The following is a 23,952-nucleotide window of genomic DNA, read 5'->3' on the forward strand; positions in this document are numbered from 1 at the left end:
GTGTGTGTGTGTGTGTATTGTTGCGATAAATACGTCACCCTTTCGTGTGAGATTTTAAATACAATTATATTATAATAAAGGAAAAATATACGAAATTTTTCCTTTTTCTAAAAGATTTTCTAAAATTCAAATAACTCTTTTAAATAAAAATTTTATTAAAATATATATTTTTAGACAGTAACATTTATCTTAAAATTTAATCCATTACATAGTCCACCTGAATTTTACATTCTGAAATTTTACATGGAAAGAATGATATTGTTGGAGTATCTAAAAATTTTACTAGGTACAAATCTTAATATAATTTTGTTGGATCATCAAAATAATTACTTAGGAATCTCTAAGCGATGCTGCAAAAAGGTGCCAGTCTTTCAAGTTTGAGCACTCTACGTAATTATTTTGTCCAACAAATTATTTTCAAATCTGTAGGTACTAAGTTTTTAAATATTTCATCCTTTCTATGTATTCATAGTAATAAATTAATTTAGAATTTCAGTTGCTTATGTTTTCTTTTATTTAGAAAAAATCAAGTACGAATTCGAGATTTATATTTGCGGACAAAACCTGTATAAATGAATCGTAAGTAGGCTACGTAAATAAAAGTTGTCAGCTGACGTTTACTTGCAAGTTTGCCAACACTTTTAAAAAAGAAACTTCCTTTTTTCCCCGCAACTTTTTCCTCGCACAGCTTCGCGCGTTATTGCCTCAGGCTCTTCAATTGTAAAAAAATCTGGCAAAAGTTATCCACTGCGACGTGATGCACTTCAGCCCCGCGGGCAGCTTCAGTCCGTGGCTTCCCTCTCCGGAGGATATGACGTCATCCCCTGCGCGATGTTTGCCGGTGGCGATAAATGGAAAATAAAAGGAGAACCGCTCACGCCCTTGTCCGAGCGGCCAGCAGCCCCGGGAATAAATCACGATCGAATTGTTCTCCATGAGAAAGAGGGAGAGAGAGAGAGAAAGAAAGGGGAGGGAGGGGGGGAGGGAGATAGAGAGAGGGTTCCCCGACCCTGAATGTCAGGCAAGTCCCTGCCGGAAATTAGAATAACGCGAACGAATAATGATGAGAGACAAGCTGCAGCAGCATCCCATCCTCGGGCGAAACGTTCGTTGTCATCGTAGAAATGCATATCCAGTTGGTTATTCGTTATGGCTTGTAATAATCATTTTTAATTTGGTCGCTAAAAAGATTTGCAATTACTGTCAGAAAGTACGAAGCAGTTTTAATGAGTTGTAAATCATAATCAGCGTTCCATAAATCAAAAGATGCAATAAATCTTTTTTAAACGCTTCATTAGTTATTTTATTTTTACTTTGTAAAAATTGTCGTTCCATTCGTGAACTGCCGCAAGCAGCAGCAATTCGTTAAAGGTGCTCGCTCTATGCTTTTTGATAGGAAAGCGTGTGGATACGATCTTTTATTTTTTAGAATGATATTGTTTAACCACGATAGGTCGAACATTGGAATATAGCGTTGTACAGTGTATTCCCATTCGTTGCGCTCGAAACAGGGTGAGCTCGGATTTTCGTTTTTCCAAGTAATGAAGCCGAAAGGGAAATATATACATACACGTATACGGGTGTAACGCTCACTGCCGAAGCCATGTCAAATAAAATAAAAAAAAAAATCAAATGTCAAATAAAAGAATTAGTCCGTTACGTTTCACGTCGCCAAGCTAGTCGATCAGATTTTCGCCTGCATGCCGCGCATTCGTTGCCCTCGATTTTCGGAAATCCTCCAACAGACGGGAACGACGACGTAATTTCATTACGTGTCAAATCTATCGGTCTTTTCACCGATTCACTTCGTCCCGCCGGCATTCGCGCACTACGGGGTGGTCCGTTACCGGATGCTCTTTCATCACGCAACCGCGGGAATGAAGTTAGGATAATGATAGATTTGTCTGAACGTCGAGCTACGTATGATTACGGAACTACTTAATGTTGAAGATTGAAACGTTCGAGGTAGCTGCTCCAGATTGATCAGAAATGAATGGGTAGAATTGAATGAATCAGGTATATAAATAAACAGAGCGATATTAATAGTTAGCTATAATATACAACTATATACAGCAATAGTTACTCGGAAAGAACAATTTTGCTGAAATATCTGAAAATTAGATGATCTGAAATGAATTTTGTTGGACTATCAAAATGAGAGATTGTGATAGAAACTGAAAAACGATTAGCAGTGCTGTGAAAAAGCACTTAGCTGTTTTGATATATCTAAAAATTTAGATAGATACTGATTTAAAAATAATTTTGTTAGTCTATCGAAATGTTGGAAACTAAAAAACGATGAGCAATGCTACAAAAATATTTTGATATTCTAGCAACCAGAATTTCTAACAAAGTTATAAGTTTTGATGGTCCAACAAAATTATGTTTAGATTTGTATTTAACAAAATTTTAAATCTTTCAGCAAAATCGTTCTTTTTACGTTCTATTGTTTCGAATTTATATCTCTAATTATCTATGAACAAGATATCGAATGGTCGGAGGTATATGGTTATTGCCGAAGTTTATCCGCAATCCCGAAAACTCATTTTCGTGGCAACGGGTAACACTTCGTTAGCGGTAACATTCGTACTATACAAGGTGTCCGTTACATTTTACGTTCTAAGCGATTGATCGCAGAGTAAAGGTCCTTTGTCGTAAATTCACAATGTTTCGCCAGAATCTTTAAATAAACGTTTTCACGTCACCAAATATCGTCCCACTTTTGTAAAACCGAACGGATACAAACGTGAGGATTTCGTAGAACGGTACACGCTCTTACCTAAAATCGAACATTCGAACTACAAGCGTGTAGATTTAAAACGTGTCACGTAGCTAGCGAATAATTGGAGTTTCGAGTGCCGAGAAATTTCGATGCACTTTGTATACTCTGGAGCGTGAAACACGCGAGGTGGATACTTCGCTCAGATTGAAGAACTGACTTGTTTAAAGAGTTAAACAAGCTCAATTCTTTAACGTAGTTGTACGACAAGTTGAAATAGCTATCCCTAGTATATATTTTTCTTGCTCGGCAACCGAAACTGCGCCATTCTATCGCTAGGAAGGAATTGCAAGTATTTCAGGTATATGTACGACTTCATAGTTTCATTGTTCGTGTTTCAGGTCCACCCGGTGAGCCGGGTCCACCCGGAAAGAGGGGTAAGAAAGGGAAGAAGGGCGATCCTGGGGAGCCCGGTGCGCCGGTGAGTACTCTCATGCCGATGCTTCAATACCACGCTGAGCATGCCATATAACATGCATATATATATATGTGTGTATGTGTGTGTGTGCGTGTGTGTGTGTATGAATAACCCTCGAATATATTAGTGCACTAATACACGTGCAGTTGTGTGCGTGCGAGTATGTTTATTAGGGAGTGCAGCTCCATGCATGAAATAGTAATTAGTGATACGCGTTATATTATCCCCCCTGCTCCCCTTTTCTGGACTTGAGTACATTGAGTGGTGACTAATGTAAGCAGTACGCGCTTTCGCGAGACTTGCATGCTCGGTGAAGAGAATTAAAGACACACTCCCGCGAAGATGGTCTGAACCGTAAAGTTTAAAAAAATGAGCCGAGTGCTACCGTGTATTAATCATGGTGTACTCTCCATGGTTGCAAACTCCATTTTTCTTTGGGAGAAATTAATTTTTTTCTTCCTCTCCTAAGAAAGTAGGAGTTTATTAGATTACTTCTGCGGGCGTGTCTTCAATTCGAACATTATCGAAAATTTGGTCGCGTAATTACGCCTCAGATAAAAAATGAAGCTCGTCCATACCGGTTCATGCGGAGAGAGCTTATTTGATATTTAATTGATACTTTCCTGTTAGCTGCGTCTTACAATGAAATATCGATGTCGGATGACTCGGCGATTAAAACGCGAAGTTTACAATATGACGTTGTTAGCGGAGAAACAAATTAATCTCATTCGCGCGATACCAACTTACATTATGTCAAGGCGTAATTAATTAGTTTCAAACTGTACATACGTATATACAAATTATACGTACGTACAACAATTTATTCACATTCACGACCTTAATACAAAACTCGAAGGCTATTACCTCCCTTTAAATTTGATTTATTATTAAATCTCACATTTATTTTTTTATTCCTCGACATATATGTTGGCCGCAAATTAAATTTCAAAATTATACGAAATAATGGCTTTAAAAGTCGGATCGTTATCTCTGTCGAACTTAATCATCGACTTTGAAATTTTGTGCCCGTCGCGACGAGCAGGTTCTCTCTCTTCGGCTGGCAGCATCGTGGGTGTTCCAGAGACGCGCGATCGGATTTCCCTCGCGATTGCCGATCGAGCGAGCGGATCGTCGCGTAATCAAAGATCGGATTGGCGGAACACCGGGTGAACACTGGGAGGGAATGGAACCGGCACACTCGTGTGCGTGCGCGCGTGCTTATACGCTCGTGGAATATCTAATTGGCCGGAATAATTATCAGCGGTAGTATGTACGGGTCCTTACAGCCGCGATCGTGTACATATATATGTATACGCGACCGGGACCGATAATATCGCGGGCACGATCGGCCGGTCCGCGAAATAATCGCTTTTGCATGCGCGCGAGAGAGTACCCTGAGTAAATCCCCACCCCCCTCTTCTCTCCCCCTCCTGCCTCCTCGTGTAAACGAGTTTTTAATTTTTTATACCCCTTCTTACAGGGTGTGGCCGGGACGCCGGGCAAGAACGGTTTTCCGGTATATTATTTTTTATTTTCTTTCTCCAACACTCCTTCTCGCTTCTCTCTGTCTGTGTAACGTCTATCTGTCTGTCTGTCTGTCTCATATCCTTACATTTGCATTCGTTTCTCTGTTATTCTCTCTGCCTCTCTTTTTCTCGCTGTCACGTTTTTTTTTTTTTTTAACACCACGGACTATCATCACACTGTGTGTATCGAACATAACAGCCATTAAGTACCATTAATGCGTATCATGTAGCCGCTGATGTGCGATTTTTGCTCATTTGACCTGCTTCTTTATCCGCGAGCTGTCTCTCTCGATCTGGATCCTCTTCCGGCCCCGATACAAGCTATCCATCTAGATTTTTTATTCTCCTTTTTTTTGTATCGTATGTCAGTGCGCAATTCATATACGTGCGCGAAACGCGAAATCGGACTCTGGCATCTTCACCTTCAATATCGTATGGCGCGTCGCTTTGACGACTGAAGGTGCAACTTTTATATACGCATATTGGTGAGGAAACGGGTTGATTAATTGCATACTTCACTCGTTACGAGTATGATCACTTCTCGTTTTAATTACTGACAATTTTGAACCGCCTCAGCTCTTATTCGTATGAAAACTCGCGATCGGTTTATATCAATAGAATTTGAATATTTCTAGTAGTATGTGAAGTAGTATGTTCGTTTTCATAAAATTTGTATGAAAAAGTAAAATTTTATTGCGGGCAAAATTTCTCGTTCACAACGTTGCATAACACTCGATCAATTGATAGAGTATTGCGCGTAGCTCTTATTTAAATTGTACGTAATGAAAAATATGTAAATTAGATACAAAATGTAAAATAACTGACATTTATCTGTCGAGTCTGATTAATCACGGTGGCAAACGATATCGAAAGAAATTCAGTATAAATTGGCGCAATGGTGAAACACCAATTTCGAGATATGACCCGGCATATCAAATATGAAAGTTGCTCCGTCAGAATCGAAGCTGCTCAAAATTAAACATTCATCGTGTGCCGAATAAAATTTCTATTAACAGCGCTTCCTCGGTCGTCGCAAATGTACGCGTCACATCAGAGAGGATCATGCGAATGCACTTTTGTCGCGTCTGGAAGCATAACGACTCATCACAGTTCTGGTTTGTCGCGCTCGCCCGTATTTATTACATGTTACATACACAAGGAATGAGATTTCTCGCTCAGCGAAGGGCTCGCTCAGCCCGCACGCAATTTTTCACTTTTCTTCGTTCGTCGTTACGGACGCGTGAGCGACGACTGGCACTCACTGGCGGTGTTCTTTCAGGGACCCATCGGCTTGGACGGGCCCAAAGGTGATCCGGTAAGTTCACCGCATAATTTACATTTTAATTTCGTCGCGGCGTTACAAGCGTGCGAGATTAATTGCTTCGTAAAAACGCGAGAGGCAATATTTTATTTTGCGACGCTTAACGTTCTGAGAATAACATTATTTAATGGAATAATGGTTATGGGCGTGAGAGAGTTTTAATCATAATATATTTTGTGCGGCGAGAAACCTGTTTTACCAAAATTTATGTTTACGCGAGGTGTCATATTGTAATAAATAATCCAATAATTTCGTCTTTTTTATTATTACACGCACAGGTATTTTCCAGGTTATATTAGATTTATGAAATTTTTTAACATTTCATTTTATAAAGTCGACACCAAAACAAATGCTAAACATTGCGAAATAATCAATTTGTAATTAAATATACGAGATATCTTTGAAAATTTTCGCTTGACTGAACTGTCGATATCAGCCGATAGCTCATATACATATTTTAATCAATTCAATACGATATATAAAATTAGATATGCCTTATCTATTATAATAAATTTTCTGTCCTAATTGCACAGGTTTGAAACGAGGTCACTTAAGACATTTTGGGAGCGTCTGCTTGTCCCACTGTTCTTAAATATAATATTGACAATTTATTTAAATCGTGTGCTTCTCTTTCTCTCTTTCCGATCGATTTAGTTTAATAAGTATTTTATATAGATACAGCTTTGGCCAAAAATATTGGGGCATCTTATTAACTATTATTTAAAGTTCTATTGTAACTCAAAAATTGATTATGGCATTTTGTAAATCATCATTTGTTTCAAGAATCTTTTAAACTTATATATAATGCTGGTAACTAATAAGATAACAATACAGGTAAAAGAATTTTATTGATGAATGAAAAAATATAAGTACCTAATATTTTTTACTAAGTATACATACGTGTATATATATATATATATATGTGTATATTATATACTGTTACGGAAAAGGTGAGACGTCGTTCGTCTGAAAAGACGACGATCAAGAAAGCAACAAAATCAAACGTTTGAAATGACGGACGTAAAGATAATGACACAAGAGAGAATGAGAGAGAGAGAGAGAGAGAGAGAGAGAGAGAATTTTGATATCGAGTTTCCGTCAAGCGCAGCTGTTCCTAAAAGGATGAAACTTTTCTGGTCTATTTCGCAGTTCAGTAGGAATTGGAGTAAGATATTTAGTCTTGTGATATATTTCGAGACACGATTCGATCGGTATTCGAATCGCAATCTAAATATAATTGAAGAAACGGGAACGCGTTTAAGTATCAATCGCTCCGAACTCGTTTTGCTCTGACACTTTTCCTCGGCTCTCTTGTTTGCAACAGCTGACGTACGTTGATCGAATAGCCGCAAAAATGCAGGATGATCAATTATATGGGTGATACTTTCGGTATACATTTCGCTATCAGACTTTGTTTTTGACGAGCACGGATCAAATGCAGGCAATGCGAATGAAAACGTATCAAACTTTAAAATCAAATGAAGCATTACGAAAATCCGAAGCAGATATTTTCACTGGCACTTATACGAATACGAATAATTGAGAAAATTATTATTATGTTATTGTTATTTTGATAGCATGAAAATTGGTCAAACGGAAAGAAGGATTTTGAAGGAATTAAAAATTTAGCTATATACAGTTCTGAAAATAATTTAGATAGATACAGATTTGAAAATAATTTTGTTGGACTATTAAAATAATTACGTAGAAAATTCAAGTATGATGCTGCAAAATATTTTGACATTTTAGTAACCAGTTTGAGCGTTCTACACGTGATTATTTTGATTTGTTTGACCCAACAAAATTATTTTCAATTCTATACCTAAATTTTCAGTTATTCGAGCAAAATCGTTCGTTCCGTAGAAGGTACGCGATTTCTTCAATACTTAAAGATTTTTAATTCATAGCGTGTTGATAAAAAATATTGACTATGTTAAAGTTGCAATATTAATTTTACAGACGCGAAAAGAACGATTTTGCTGAGTATTTAAAAATGTAACTGGATACACACACAGATTTAAAAATAATTTTGTTGAGCCATCAAAATAATTATGTAGGAAACTCAAGCGTGATGAGCAATGCTACATAAAATTTTTATATTCTAGTAACCAGCTTGAGCGTCTACATAATTATTTTAATAGTTCAACAACATTATTTTCAGATCTGTATATCTAGTTAAATTTTTATATAATGAATAAATTTTCATCAAAACCGTTCTTTCCGTACAGGCGTCGTCTTCTTTTTAGCTACAGTTTTTTAAATGTTTACGATAAAATAGTATTGAAGATAAAAAAGAAAATCACTATAATTCACTTACCTATGAATATATTTATACAGCGAAAAAAGCGACGTTATTGTGTAAAAAAATTATTATACGATTAATAAACAGCAAAGTATTCAGCTTTCAGTATGCAAAAATAGTTTATTAAAATTCAGTATAAAAATTTACATTGTATTCTTTAAACATATGACTTCTCCGTAGTCAGAGTTGTCGTGATTTATTAAGACAACTCCATATTCTTGGTCGCGGTTGCAGTGTGCAGCAGTGTGGTCGAATAGAATTGGAAGATGAATCGGATTTTAAATTGAAGATTTGCTCGCTCACTTGCACTCACTTACTCTATTAACTCCGCTGTTCGTCGGGAAGCAGTTACTTGGCTGCGCTCGATCGTTGTATTTTCTCCGCGCGCGCGAGACGCGATCTTTTAACTCCAATCCGACTCATCGGTTGAACCTATTCATCAACTGCTCTGCTATCACCTTCTTTTCGCGCTTAAATGGACGCGAGAGACACGTAGAAGGTCGTTTCTTGCCGCCGTCTCATTTCGTTTATCATCCATAAATGTATAACAGTCTATACATAGGTAATGGCAACACGTCCCTTCGAGAAAGTAGACACGCGAATATCGGAGCGACAGGAGCACGGATTGATTATTCCGCATTCCTTATTTCGCCGTCTTATTATATATCTGTCTGGCTGTTGCACATGCAAACCGACTGTGCGCACGTCATTGCGCTTTTGGAGTTGTCGCTTTCAACGAGGTCGGATCGGTATAGGTATTCAGGAGAGGTAGATAAGATGAAAACCGTCGTCTAACGGAATACGTAAATTCACGTATTAGGATATAGAAGTTCCATAGTCCGCACGTTTGCTTCGAGAACTCGTCCTGGCATATACGAGATGGTTGCACGAGGCTCATGCTGGTTACACGACGGGGTCCTTGTATTATATCCCCGTACATGCATCCTCTTGTATATGCGTGACTCTCGGTTATGCAAGGTCCTCGTGACACGCAAAGTCTTTTCGCATGACAGGCCCTTGTATGCGCGTCGGTAGCCCTTTGTGGCCACCTAGTTTGCCTTACCATAGAGAACAGCCTCTGTCTATTGGTGTACACATACACGTGCACGGCGGTGTTTCGCGTACACGTTTGATGTCGCTCAGGATGTCACGGAATTACTGCTATTTCCCTTAATTACAGACGCTACGTGATTAATTAAGAAGATTGACGACACACTAATAAGTGTTTTTTCGCCATGCGGACGGTCAGATAAGAAAATATAATCTCTTACTTGATCTCGAGGATATTATTTGAATATTGTCATTATTTAAGACACGCAGCTACCGAGATGTACTACATGCTAAGATAATAGAAAAAGATGATTGTGATTTTATAGACATATCCAGAATTTCAATTGGAAGGAGGCATACAAATTTATATTTACATAAAAATTTTATTAAAATATTTTTATTAAAGCCAGTCTTTCAAGACATTTAACGAACTTTATGTTACATGAAAAGAACAATTTTCTTGAAAGAGCTAAAATTTTGCTCGATATATACAGATCTGAAAATAATTTTGTTGAATGATCAAAACAATTGTTGGAAATTAAAAATTGAGCATTGCTGTAAAAAAATTTGAAATTTTAGCAATCAGTTTTCAATATTTTTATTTTCAATATTATTTTGTGATAATCAAATAAAATTATTTTCAAATCTATATTCAACAAAATTTTAGTTTTTTACACATACGGTTCTATAAGATTTAATATTGTTAAAAATTTTAGATATTTTAGCAAATTTTTTTTTCTACGTACGCAGATTGAACAATAAGCGTTTAGCTTTTCATTGTAAAACTGATTTTAATAATTTAATTGTTCTTAACAATATTAAGATTAGAACAAAATCGCTTATACGAATACATCAACTAATTGTAAGTAAGAAAAGCGCCAATTACATCAAAGTTAGATATTGAAATAATATTCTATATGTACTTTTTAATAAATTTATCTTAAATATATGACAGTACTTTCGGCTTTGCGCAATCAAACTGAAACAATTTCCCAAATTAATTGTCTATCCACGGGAAAATTTAACGCCTCGCTTGCGTACAGCCATTATTTGTCCGACAAAATTTTCATCAAAGAACAATCTGTTACGAGGAATTTACGGACGATGGTTTTGGAATACTCGGTACGCTCAGGTACCTGATAGACTGGGAAGAGAATATACATGAGGACGTATTGTATGGTAGGGGACACTGACGTGACTGGCTCTCGGTGGCGGTAAGGTACAAACGACAGAACAAATAGATAGCGAGGAAATGTGTCCGAGAGGAGGAAAACGAGTACGTGCGCGATTGAAAAAGAGAGAGAGAAAGAGGGAGGAAACGAGGATAGGAAGAAGGGAGAGCAATAAGTGCATTGCAAATATCGCTAGTTGTTTATTCTGTCGATAGCCGGGAAGAAAGGACCCGCACGATCGACTCCTTCCTCGCGTTCCTCTCTTTGCCCGGCCGGCGTTTTCTTTTTAAACGAGTGTGGCAAACGAGTATGTACATAGTACGCTGGCGACCAATACCCGGCGCCGAATCGTACTAAGGGCATTCCGAGATTCGAATAACGAATCCGGCGTTTATATCGGATTTCGTGCAAATACTCGTAGCGCGGGTTACAAGCGGCGGTAGCTGTGACTCCGCAATTTGCCTCGGGATCACGCAGTTTACTCTCTACTCGCTACTCATGGAGAGGCAAGATCCGGCGTGCAAACATACAGGTTTATCTTCTTGGAAATTTACAACCGCGCTATCTACACTGCGAGCTGACCCGGACGAAATATTAAATTGCGATTTTAACCCTCGTTGGTTGGATCGCATAATCCAAATCGCCCTCGTGTGTCTGCGAAGTTCGAAATTTTATGCAGATCCGCGTTCTCTTCGTCAAGATACGTCGTGAAGGATACGCGTCACACGATAATATAGCTCTCGCGCATCGATACAGTAGATACGCAGAAGTGGATCTGAAAAAACTGCATGTAGTGAAATAGGATTGATTTTTTATAGGATTTTGGTTCGAACTTTTGATCGGATATCGACACTAAAACAACTGTAGATTGAATCTGATCCTAGCGCAGTATTTTATACAGTATCAAAGAAAATATGCGGTTTGATTTTTAGGTTCGTCTACATTGAAAAAAAAATTATTAAATCTTGATACATATTTCTTTGAATAGTACTAAGTTAAACTTACAATAAACAAATATTTATTTAATAAAAAAAAATGATGGTAAAATTAATGGTTTTTGTATCACATTTAGTAAATATTTCTTCAAAACTATTCAAACAGATATTTATCAAAATTTAGTATTTTTTTTTTAGAGTAATATCTTCTCATCTTCTAATTTGTTTAATAAATTTTTTTTATTTGTTATGAAGAGAGACAAAAATTGAGAAGTTTAGTTGACGTTGCTTTCTAATTTGGTGGCATGAATTGTAGCGAGCACTTATATTTATTGAATTGGCATTAATATAAGTAATTATGTCTGCGAAGATAAAGTAGTCAAGGATTAATTACATGTGTCATTATGAAGAATAATTGACGTCGAGATTAAAGTGCAAAATCTTGCATCTCAAATATCTTTGTAGATTTTAGAAAATTATCCGAAAGAGAGTCTTATTTAATTAATAGTAGAATCTGCAGAATCTTCAGACAGACATTTTGAGCTCTACGCTATCGGATATTTCTAACACGGAATGAGTGCGCCAGAATTCTTAATTAAAGCTGAAAGTCGGAAGTGTCTTCATAGTGATTCAACACAGCAAAGCTGATGTGAAAATGAAATCCCGGCGTATTGTTTTAACATCAAAAAGAGATGATATTTAACAGATCAAAAAGAGATGGTAAAAAATTCTCTTAAAATATTGTATAGAATTGCATGTAAAAAAAAAAAGAAAAAGAAACTCTAAAAAATTTCAATTTTCTCTCGAAATTTTACAGCCACTTCACAAATTAGAAATAATGCGCGGTAAGAGCCGAGAGATATTTGATCGCTACACAGTTATGATACAACACTCGTTTCGAAAAAAAGCCTGTTCATTCTGTCTATTGTATTCTGTATATCGTCGTTATTACTCTACGTAATACGCAGCGTTCCTTTTGTTCACAGGGCCGACCTGGCGACAAAGGGCAGAAGGGCGAGCTGGGCAGCCCCGGATTCGACGTCTTGTCCGCAGTAAAGGTATCTAAGCTACGCTATCTGGCGCAGAGTAAAGCAATATCCGCCGGCGCAGTCGTAATGCGAAAATGCGTGCCGCGCTCTCTCATTTCTCGCCCTGCAGCCCTCCGTCGTCGTCCTTCAGAGCGCAATCTCGTAAAGTCCACGGAACGTGTGTAGTACCGTGGCGTGGCCGACTACACACAGGGCGGAGGGAGAAAGAGAGGCGAGAAGAATACGGGATAAATCCTGAAGGGACGGCGGAAGAGGGTGTACGGGCAGAAGAAGTAAAACGATATTTTCATCGCGCGTAAAGCTGCAAATCTCATTTCACGTGGTAAAAGTGCACTCGAGCGGGAATGTTATTAACGCCTTCTCGATCGCGTCGCCGATGAAGCGTCAAAGGACCGACGATTAATCGAATAAATTACACGGATTTCGTGATTTTAGCCCGAAGAATTTCAGAAATATCTGGAAGCGAATCGAAGCGAAGAAATTAGTATTACGGGCAGGGGAAAGCTCCGCTTTGGAGCGATCCGAAGTAGAACGAGGACTCTTATACGAGTATACGAATCCTCCCGGGAAATCATATATCCGAAGCTCTACGGGTGGCCTAATTCGTCACCGCGGTTATATATACGCGACAATTAAATATCTCCGCGCGAAAACGAGATTTGTAAAAACGTCAAAGCGTCTGAAATAACGTTTCACGCAGCAATCCTCGATCCTACATAAAGGAACTGACGTTTTATTTAACCCGTCGCTTTTTTTTTTAAGGTCGGGGCTTCCTCATTCCGCTCGAGCGCACTTGCGCGCGCGATTTCTTTCACGAAGTGTCACACGACGAGGAGGTATACACTGTACCCTCCTGTCGTTGCCGGGTTCGAGGACCTAACCAGTTTCACCCTGGAAGTCGAGCGATGCTCGAGCGATTTCATTCGAGGACGGCGATGCATGCGCGATGCATTTGTCCGTGCGCATGCATATGCATACGCTCGTGTCCAGGGCGAAATCACCGAGGTTCTGCGTCCTCTCGATCCAACGTGCAACAAGCGCGTTCGAGTATCGATCGATGCGTTGCCGCACGACGACGACGAGCATATCACGAGCACGGAGTCCGCGTGCGATGAAGCACAAAGATGATCGACGGCTAAATGAAATTTAAGATATAAAGATTATACGGTGGCTGCCAAAAGTTTCCGGGTCAACATACATAATTTGACGATAATTTTTGTCAATCTTGTTTCAGTTTAAATTATAAGTTAATAAGACTCTCGTTATAATCACAATTTAAGAGCACAATATTTTACATAAATACTAATACTTGTATACTGGAAATCTTTATAAAGATTTTTTATCTGACCTATTCGATAAAATTATTTCCCGAAAATGTTTGGCACAGTCACAATATATAAATATGTATTTTTCTAGGTTTTTATTTAAGACAAGAACGATTCCGGAGTAAGCTGAACAGACGCAGTTTTAGATATTAAAGCAGCAATTAGGAAATGATAATTAATTTAATTATTCGAAATATGATATTTTATTTTATATATTTATTGTATGGAGGAAGGAAATTATTTTTATCATACAGTAAAACATTTGTCATCAATAAATAACGGCAGGATAAAAATAATGGTCCGGAAAAAAATCGCGTCAACTGTTGCGTGCGATTTGTTGTCGTAAAACTCGTTCGCGACGTTTTGCACGTTCGAACGACGTACAACGGAAAACGAACGATCCGTCGCGCGCCATCCGTCAAAATGCAGCGGCAGTGCGGAACTGGTGTGATTGGCTGCGTTCAGCAGAGATTTGCAACTGTTGCGAAATTCTTTAATACAATTGGTCTTGCTCTTAATTCCTCATTAGATCTAAATGTACAAATTACAATTATATTAGAGAATTTTGCAACAGTTGCTCTTACAAAAATTTTATACTGGAAGAGAGTAATTAATATACTTCCTTTGAGTATTAAAAGCACTGTTGTATAGTATTTTTAGTACTGAAAATAAATAATTAATTACTACCTTTTGGTGTAAAATTTTTTGTATCGACAACTATTATAAAATTAAATTATTAAAAAACTATCGTATAGTGCTTTTAAATCTCATAACAGTTGTACAATTTTAATATTACTAAAAATATATAATTAATTACTTTCAGAGAAGTAAATTTTTATAAGGACAACTGTTGTAAAATTAAATGCACTGTTTGCAAATTACAGTGCTTTTAATATTTCAAATAAATGAATTAAGTATTACGTTCTCTAAACACGTTGGATTTCTGTAAGAGTGTAAAGTTAATTTTTTCTGCTGAATACAGCCATTGTCTGAATCAGACGAATCCCTAGCGCGAGGAAAAAAAAAAAATCCCGTCGATCTCTCGCGTTTCTTTCTGTGCTTCTTTCCCGCACGCGGATTCCATCTGTCGTGAAAACAAATTTCATGCAAAAATCTGTTACGCGCTCGCTCGCCGGTCGACCGCCAACAGCCAACGGCAACGCGACATCGCAGTACGAGAGCAAATAAATAAACCTTGCCTTTTTTCTCGCCTACGGGTCAATGCACAGGGATTGGGGTTAAAGAGGTCGGTGACGACGCTCCGCGGCGGGACGCTCGGCTACGCGGAAATCGTCGCCCTCAAGGTAAACCGGCTTCCTCCTCCTCGGAAGGCGCGACACGCTTCTCGGTGTCGCGATCCGGACGGACGTCCTCCAATCTCCTCAATCGCCTCCCCCCGCTGTTTCTTACCCGTCATCTCGTCATTGTCCAACAACACTGTCGTAGTCGTCGTCGCTTCTTCTCTTCTTCTTTTCATTCCCTATCCCCACTGTATTCACTCTTCCCCATCGTCAACCCCTTGTTATACCACCTGTATGTCAGTTTTTTTTTTGTGTCCGCGCGTCGTCGCATACATCCCGGATGCGCGACAGGCCGCGGATCTTGTCGTCCAGTTGTTCTTTAGCTAGTCGTTGCCTCGTGCGGTGCTTTCGGTGTAGCGTTCTCTCGTTGGTTTATACGAAACGAAGCGCGTCGTCGATGCTCGATCGTCGAATCGGGGCCTCTCTTCTCTCTGTCGATCATCGATTCCGACTTAATATAATCTCGGAAGGAATTTATTCTTTAACCTTTAGAGGATGGAGATCTATTTTTAAAATCTTACAGTTTTTTTTTTTTTTTTTTGGAATGAAATTTATCATAATTCATTATTTTGTTGTACTTATTGCTTCAAAATACGACACTGTTTTAGCGCGACAGGCCTCTATAGTGGCTTTCCTGTCCTGTAAAGGTTAAGATGTGTGTAGAATAATATAATTGTGAGTAAAAATGTTGATGCATATCATGTAATACTTGCGTTATTGATCGTGATCGAACGATAATGAGAGACCACTGAATGAACGACTATCGGCGACGCACTTTTTCACTTTGGTTTTTGGTTGGTAATGGTGTTTACTTTAAGTTACAGTATTTAGGTATATCTCTGGGCATGCCTTGGATTCGGAAGAGCAGTGAGATACGAGAACCCGTATCCTCCCCTACCTACCCCCCTGAAAAAAATCGACGTGAACCCCATGCTTTCCGCCCGATACCGAAATCGTCAAACCACCATGACCCCCCCACCATGACCCCCCTCCTCCTGTTCTTGTCTTGTAGCGATTTGGTTTTTTACCCGTAGTGTTGACCTACTTTTAGGATCTTCAGGAGAAAGGGATTAATATCTCAGCGCAGAACATCATACCACTGAAAGTAAGTGCGCCTGCTTTTCGGGAAGTCCCCTTATTTTCCTTCCCTTTTATCGGTCCCTCGATGAATGGTGCTCGATTCGAAATTTGCAACGGAACTCTTCGGCGATTTATTTTTAGAATACGTTCTATTTCGAGACATTTTATAAATTTAAATGTATCAATTGTATCGTTGTTACTCAATATTTCCGTAAATATCGTTCTGCATCCATTATTCTGAAGGCATTAAATTTTTTAAGTTGCGTTTTATATATAGATTGATAGGTTAGTGACTTTTTAAAAAGAGACGTTGACAAATAAATTAAATTTCTGCTAAAAAAAAGTTAGAAAAGTCACTGATTTATTAAACTGCTCTCGTATTTGAAAGTAGGGAAAGAAATATTGCAGATTAACTTGAATATTTTCAGAACTTATCTTTTGTTTATTCATACTTTCTCGCGAGGACGCTTAAACACCACCAGATCATTCTAAATTCGCTGGTGAAAGTAGAAAATGCCCCGCTGAAATGAGCTGTCGCGTTGCAAAGAAGTTACAAAAGTTTGCTCACCTCGAAGGAATCCCGGGGCGATTTAATTCTCCCTTTCTCCGAGATTGCAAACTTAGTTCTCGTTCTCGTTCGCTGTCGCGACAACCGGAAGTTGTCGGGGGGAGGGTTTATTTATCGGTCGGATAACCGATACCGCGAACGTGCTATATATATACTAGTATATTCATCCCTTAATCATGTAGTAGAATTTTGTCGCGGTCGACGCGGTTTCACGCTGAGCACCGTTTGTCCGAGGGACCGAACGAGGCGCGAACACGGCGGAAGGAAGTTTCGAGTAGTTGTAACTCGAAAGATCGCACAACGATCGAGTCGAATTATCCGGCTGTGTTCGCGCCATATCGACATGCGCGAGGTTCGCTGGACCCCTTACAAGATATACCCTTTTATTTTACGGTTCGATACCTCCGTTCTTACGCCCCATCTTCCTCTCTCTTTCTCTCTACTCTACTCTCTCTATCGGGGGTCGTGTACAAGTTACTGCGTGCCTCGTATACCATTCTCGATAATCGATTGTCCCGATACGCGAAAGGAAAGACCGCACGAAGATCCACGAAGGAAAGCCACCGCCTTGCCTCGCGATATTCCATTCTTTCGAGCGAATGCAAATCCTATCGCGAAAGGCAGACACACAGCCTCTCGGCTCAGCTTCGACTGCTGCTGCTGCTGCTGCTGCTGTTGCTGCTTGTCGAATTCGTATTCCTCAAAAGATCGGAGACGCGGAGATCGGCAGTGGAGTGCCAACAGTGCGATATCCTATATTCTTTCAGAGTAAGAGATGGAACCGGTTCCCCTCCCCGCACGTTTCGTACATCCGCTCCGTGGTAGTGCTTTGACTCGGCACGACGACGGCTTCAACGAGCGCCTCGTCGGGTCTCAAAGGGGATATCGTCCCGTCGCCCGAGATGTATCGCTTTATCAAATTCCGAAGGCGGAAGATTTTTAGAATTACGGTTTCACAACGTCGAATTTTCAGAGTCAAATTTACAGTCGGAGACTTTTCAGATATTCGGCCATTCCGGCAAAAGAATTTTCAACTTGAATTTCGCGATGAAAGAGATCGGATCTGAATTTTGCAATTTTTTTGCTTACATTTTGTCTTGATATTCGTGATAAAACTTTGCATTAATTAAATTGTATATTTTTATTGCAACACTATATGGTATATGCATATAAAATACATAAATAAAATTTGAAAATATAAAGAGGATTTCGATCAAATAAAGTATTAATAATAACAAAATTTTTTAATTTATTTGATAAAATATTCAAAATTTTTTTATCAATAACGTATATATTTGTCGAAAAAATCTTCATGACAATTTTGCAACAAAGACAATCTTTCGCTTAAAATTTATCCATGTCTGCGATAAATGTTCGCTATAATCAAATTATTTATTTCTATTGCAACTATCTATATACATATAAAATAAAAAGTAAACCTTGAATATAACAGAAGTCAGACGAAATAAAGTATTGATAATGCTTTTCAGTTTACTAAAATATTCATAATTATCAGTAATATTTTTCGAATAAACCTTCACGATCGAGTTTGATTTTTGCATTCAACGCAACATATGCAGGCAAGGTGTCAATACTGAAAGAAAAACATACGCGGGGGACAAAAAAAAGCATTCGAAATTCACGAACGCCTCCGCGAGAGGGAATTTTACGCGAGAAGCGCGGATTACGTGGTCGCGTAGCCGCGAAAAAATCCCGGCGGGAAACGTGTGCGCGAGGGGAAAAAAAAGGGGGTGGAGGAGGGAAGCAAAAAAATCGGAAACGTGGTAGCGTTACGCTGGCGCACATAAGGCGGGAGTAAAAAATGCACGACCCCGCCGCACCCGTCCCGCATGCCGATGCGAAAATCGCACACGCGCCCGTACACATTGGGCGCGTGCGTGCGTGCATTGCATGATACTACTTTGTAACATCTGCAGTCTATCCTATTCTCTCTATGCGCGTAGTGCGATGTGTGTATGTGTACGTATGTGTGTGTGTGCGTGTGCTATCCACCTACGGGTGTGCATCCACCCGCTGGATGAATGCGCGGGCGATTTATAGCGCGTAGGTGGTATCCGTAGACTTGCCTGTGATCGTATCGCAGTCGCATGATCGCACGATGATGGTGTATTGATGTAGCTGTCGGGAATGAATAAGTAATTGCTGATTCTCCGGCGGGCGTTGGTCAACCGAAACCCGAATATACAATGTATGCTCGTGAGACGATTATCGCGATACATCGGATGGAATTGTTCGTTAAAAAGGGATGATATTAAAGGGAAAGAAAATCAGAGGCAGTTGCACCGAAAGTCTATTTGAGAGAATAAATCTTATTTTGAGAATGCCGCTTCAGAAAGTGTATTTCTGCTGCTCTAAAAGAGAAACGCGTCTGAGCTATTTCAATATAGTTGCAATGCGGACGCGATTGCGAGTATCGATAGAGATGCTTTTGAAGATACGAGCGCGTTGTAATATATTTACATGGAAATAGACGAGAAATGCTTGACACAATGGATATGATAAAGCGTAATGCAAATAATAAATGACAATAGCGCGACCGCGAAATATTGGCAGGGGTGGTTAGCCATAATGAGCTAAATTTCCTTTCTCTAGCGGTGCTACGACTAGAACTATGTTCGGGAATTTAATAATGAAACGCTAACCATAGTTAACTATTCTGTTAAAGAACCTCATTAATTGTCTAATTGTAAGTATTCATGGGATGCGAGAAGTTTGTCGTTTTTCATGCTTCCATCCTTTTTCGCAGAAGATTCCGCAAAAGCAAAGTAAAACGAAATAGTTTAAGCTGATTTAATTAATTAGTTGTATCGAAGTCTTCATTGAGTATAACCTGATATTTATTATATTTGAATCAAGTGAAAGAATTTTATTCAACTAAATTTTTCTTAAAATATAAATAGCGTGTCATATGGTTTCACATTGTTTTACTTTACTTCGAAAGTGACACAATTTGAAAAATTAAGTTTCCCAGAAAAGTGGAAAAGTATTTTTCAATTTGACAAAAAATTATAAATTATTCGAATATTATCGACATAAAGAATATATTTTTAATATGATCAAATATCACTCTTTTTGACGATTTAAAAATCCTTTTCGAGTTGTAATGATTTTTTATAAAGTTAAGTTAGTTGATGATTAGGTAACATTTATTTGAGGATGCATTACATATATTTTTAACAAGGTGAAAAAATTACAGATTTTTTTGTATTTTATCTGAAAGTAATACAAAAAATATGGCGGCGATTTCGAATCTAGATGATCTGGATCAAATTATATATTACATCAATTATATATTATAAATTTATATAATTATTATATAAATTATGATTCTGATATACATTCGTAACTCATTCATGGTAAGGACTAAAAAAAAATCACGTTTTTTTTTAGTTGAGTCACTTTTAAAGTAAAAGAGCGACATTTAATTTTTCAATTTTTCTATAACAACGAAGACATTTAATCACTTAGAAATACGACAAAGTTTTCATATTTGTCTTCTCATATGAATATTCTTGTCATAAGTATTCAGATTTACTGTTTGATTACGGCTCTCGGTGCCTCAGGCCTCTATCGGTTCCGGCATATGCGGAAGAGAAATTAAAAAATAGGCTGCGCCGAAGAATTATTCTATTCTTTCTCTTTTTTTTTTTTTGTCAACCATGAAACATGTTGCCCTCACGCAAAATACTCGCGACGACCGCGTATATCTCCGAAAACGCGTCTCGACGGGCTATTCCGGGTTGAGTTTTCATCCGCGGGGCACCTGCGCCCTCGGGGGTACAAATATATGTGTACGTACTACGTGCGTGTACAATACGTCTGGCGCATGCATGCCGCGTGTCGTAGACTTCTCTAAACGTTGCGTTGCTCGTACATTTCTGTCTGCCTGGGCATATTGTGCGTGTATGTGGTGTCCCGCTGTACGCACCGAACGACGATCCATCGTTATTTGTCTCGGCCATCATCCAGACACTCGCGATTGCATGCATGTGTATGCGCTCAGTGTGGTCGAGTCGCGGCGCGTTATCGCGCACATATCGTCTTTCCCGCGTTCAGCGTAGTCTCTCGCGAACGCATATAAACACGTGTTCTCCGCGCGCATTTGCTACGGGGGTGCAGGGTGGTTGCTCTCGGGCGAGGCCGTTCATGCTCGGCCCCCGCTGATGTGTCTCTCCGGTCGTGACAGAAATTAATTGCTCACTCGTATATACGCGGGTTGTCTCATCGCCGCTGGAAAATGCTGTTTCAATAGCTGGGCCTTCGACGAACCGCGGCATTCATCGTTCCCGAATGCGTTTGATGAAGGGTCTAATTAATATTTGACCCGAGAGAGCACGCGTACTATTCCGCACATGACACGTGCTGACAGCGATATTTTTCGTATCGTCATACACGCGCCGCGCGCACAAGTATTAATTATTAAAAATAAAATTCTGATCTTCCGGTAATTTTAGTGGAATTTTAATTCGATAGGAATTCAAAAATATTTATGATTTTATTATTGGGATGTTTAATTTTGCAAAGAAAAAAAAAATTGACAAAGATATTCGCTTGTTGAGTTCTTTTCCGATAATGATGAAAAGTATAGAAACAAGAATTAATTAAATGTTTTTTTACAAAAATCCCATTAGCTGAAACTGCTACTTAAAAGTATAATCAAAACCTTATCTCTCTCTCTCTCTCTCTCTCTCTCTCTCTCTCTCATCAGCTCTGGTTTTTTTCTGTTTCATTAAATTACTTTACTTCGAATAAGTGCCAATAACTGTAGAAGGAAAGATAAAACTTGTTCGCTTAAAGATATTTCAAAATTACCTTCGAACTTATCGTACCGCGATTTTAGTTCCGGACAATGGACACTGTCTTTTAACGGCTTCTGTTACATCGGAAACTTTTCTACATTACGTCGAAAACGATCGCGATGAAAGTATCTATGGAAGAAAGAAACGATCTTAAAGAGGGAGACCACCACGAAGATATTTTTCCACGACATCCGGTTACACCTGCAGTACCTTTGGGCATCTTCTTACAAGAGAGATAATGAAAAATTCTCTCGCTAAACGAAAACTTTTCACCCGCCCTTTCGCGCCGTTGAAACAGCACCGTGTAGTAATACGGTAACACGATAAAAGGTCCATTTCGTAATTTGCTGTAGTTACTCGCCGCATCGTGAAACCATAAATCCGCGCGAAGAGCAACCCCGTACCTCCCCGCAGGCGTGCGCGCGCGCAGAGATCTTTCTCGTTTCCATGCACTGTTCTCTCGCGAGTTCTCCTTTTTCCTGCGTCCACCCGCCAATCCACATACCTCCCTCTTCTCTCTCTCTCTCTCTCTCTCTCTCTCTCTCTCTCTCTCTCTCTCTTTCTCTCCACTCTTTACTAACTTTGTCTGTGCCTCTCTCCCTCTCTCTTGCTCTGTCTATCTTTCGTTCTCTCGCTTTCCTATCTACTTCTTTTTACTGCTCCGCCATCCTCACCCGAGAGATCGTACACCACACATACGACTCTCCTTCTTCTTTGACCCCTCTTCTTCTCTCTCTCTCTCTCTCTCTCTCTCTCTCTCTCTCTCTCTCTCTCTCTTCCCCTTGTCGATCCCCCGTCAGTCCGTGGCACAAACCGACGAGTACCGAGAGACACTCTTGTGTCGAGGGCTCTCGCCGGAGAGAAAAGCCGTAACGACGTAACGCTCTTGGGACGTAACAGGGAGAGCCGGGTGAACCCGGGCCGCCGGGACCACCCGGTCCGCCAGGAGCCGAGGGTCTTCCTGGACATGAGGGCAGACAGGGGATTCCAGGCGAGGTCGGCGCACCAGGGGAGAAGGGCCCGCCCGGGCCGATCGGGCCCATCGGCCCGACGGGCACGCCAGGACTTGCAGGTCCCAAGGTAAATTAGACAGATTTAATCCACGTTTTATCTCTGGTTACACGTCGACCATCTTCGTCTTTGGGACACCGAGATATCAAATGTCACCTATTTCCGTAAATTTAAAGAGCTTTCCTCGATCCCCTTTTTCATGGCGTGACAGGTGCTTCCCATCATGAGAGGAGTGAAAATAGCATTCTTTCTCTTAGCAAAGAATGCACTAACGTTAAAAAGAATGAAGAGGAGTATAAGTGACCTATTTAAAAGGTTCTTTCAATATTAGTTTTTAAAAATATATTAGAACGTTATAAAAATATTCCGTAGAGAATTTTTGAAAAGTTTTATTGAAATTTATAAATATCTCATTTACGCTTCTCTTTACGTGTAATATATAGATAATTTCTAAACATATCAAAAAGTTGTTATACGGAATTAATTATATACAAAGCTGAGCTGGAAAGATAATTAAGAAACTAAAATTATCTCTCGAATGATAAATTAATTCTCATTAATATTAATTAAAAATGTATTAAAAGGATTTGTAATTATTCCAGTATTAAAGAAATAAAGGCAAGGAACAAAAAGTATATTGTCGCAAAATTTGGATTCTCGCGTGAACACGATATATTCATAAGATAATATAAATAAATTGTATTTTCATAAATATGTTACATCATATCATTGTATAAATTATCTCCATTCCCGATTTGCCGATAGGTAGATTGGTAATATTGGCGTTTAACTGGAATTAAACTTAACTTTATTTACGCGATATTATAAAGCGCGATTTCACGCATAATCGCGGGCTTGCGTATTTCGAAATATCAAACATCTGATACCGCGGATTCAAAATTCCGCAGAGAGTGATTTAATATTACGGATGTATCACCGCAGGTAACCACGTTATACCGTGGAATTATGTAATGATTACGAGCCGCGTGCTTTCAAGTACGTGGTTTGAAACAAATCCGGCTAATCTCATGGGATTTTGAATTTCTCTCAAATTTCAACGGCGTCTCAATTTCGCTTAATAACGGGCGATAAACCGTTCAATCTACATATTTAGCGCGAAGATGAGAAGACTATGCACGATTTTTCGTATTATTTGAAATTTTTCTTTTTACACGTGAAAACTAAGCTCGTACATAGGTGTCCGTCGTTGGAAAAAAAGCGCAACGTAGATATTATGCTCTTAATATTGCCATTCAAGAGGTTACGTAACCGATAATTATTAATGGAGTACAACA

At 39.1% G+C, this 23,952-nt stretch overlaps 1 protein-coding gene across 17 annotated transcripts in view; it reads left to right on the forward strand.

The window, feature by feature from the left end:
- The window catches only part of LOC108754157 (collagen alpha chain CG42342), a 171,205-nt gene that overhangs the window by 113,393 nt on the left and 33,860 nt on the right, over positions 1–23,952 (forward strand). For 12 of the 17 annotated variants that reach the window (XM_018496257.1, XM_018496250.1, XM_018496251.1 and 9 more), the window contains 6 exons: positions 3,121–3,200; positions 4,678–4,713; positions 6,003–6,038; positions 12,490–12,561; positions 15,095–15,181; positions 22,547–22,726. In XM_018496257.1, the coding sequence (XP_018351759.1) occupies positions 3,121–3,200; positions 4,678–4,713; positions 6,003–6,038; positions 12,490–12,561; positions 15,095–15,181; positions 22,547–22,726 (491 nt within the window). Of the gene's footprint in view, positions 1–3,120; positions 3,201–4,677; positions 4,714–6,002; positions 6,039–12,489; positions 12,562–15,094; positions 15,182–16,229; positions 16,284–22,546; positions 22,727–23,952 lie in introns of all 17 variants that reach the window. The other 5 variants (XM_018496253.1, XM_018496255.1, XM_018496259.1 and 2 more) reach the window with 5 other exon arrangements.

This window comes from Trachymyrmex septentrionalis, unplaced genomic scaffold (genome assembly GCF_001594115.1).
Source record: "Trachymyrmex septentrionalis isolate Tsep2-gDNA-1 unplaced genomic scaffold, Tsep1.0 scaffold77, whole genome shotgun sequence".
In the NCBI taxonomy this organism is placed as follows: Eukaryota; Metazoa; Arthropoda; class Insecta; order Hymenoptera; family Formicidae; genus Trachymyrmex; species Trachymyrmex septentrionalis.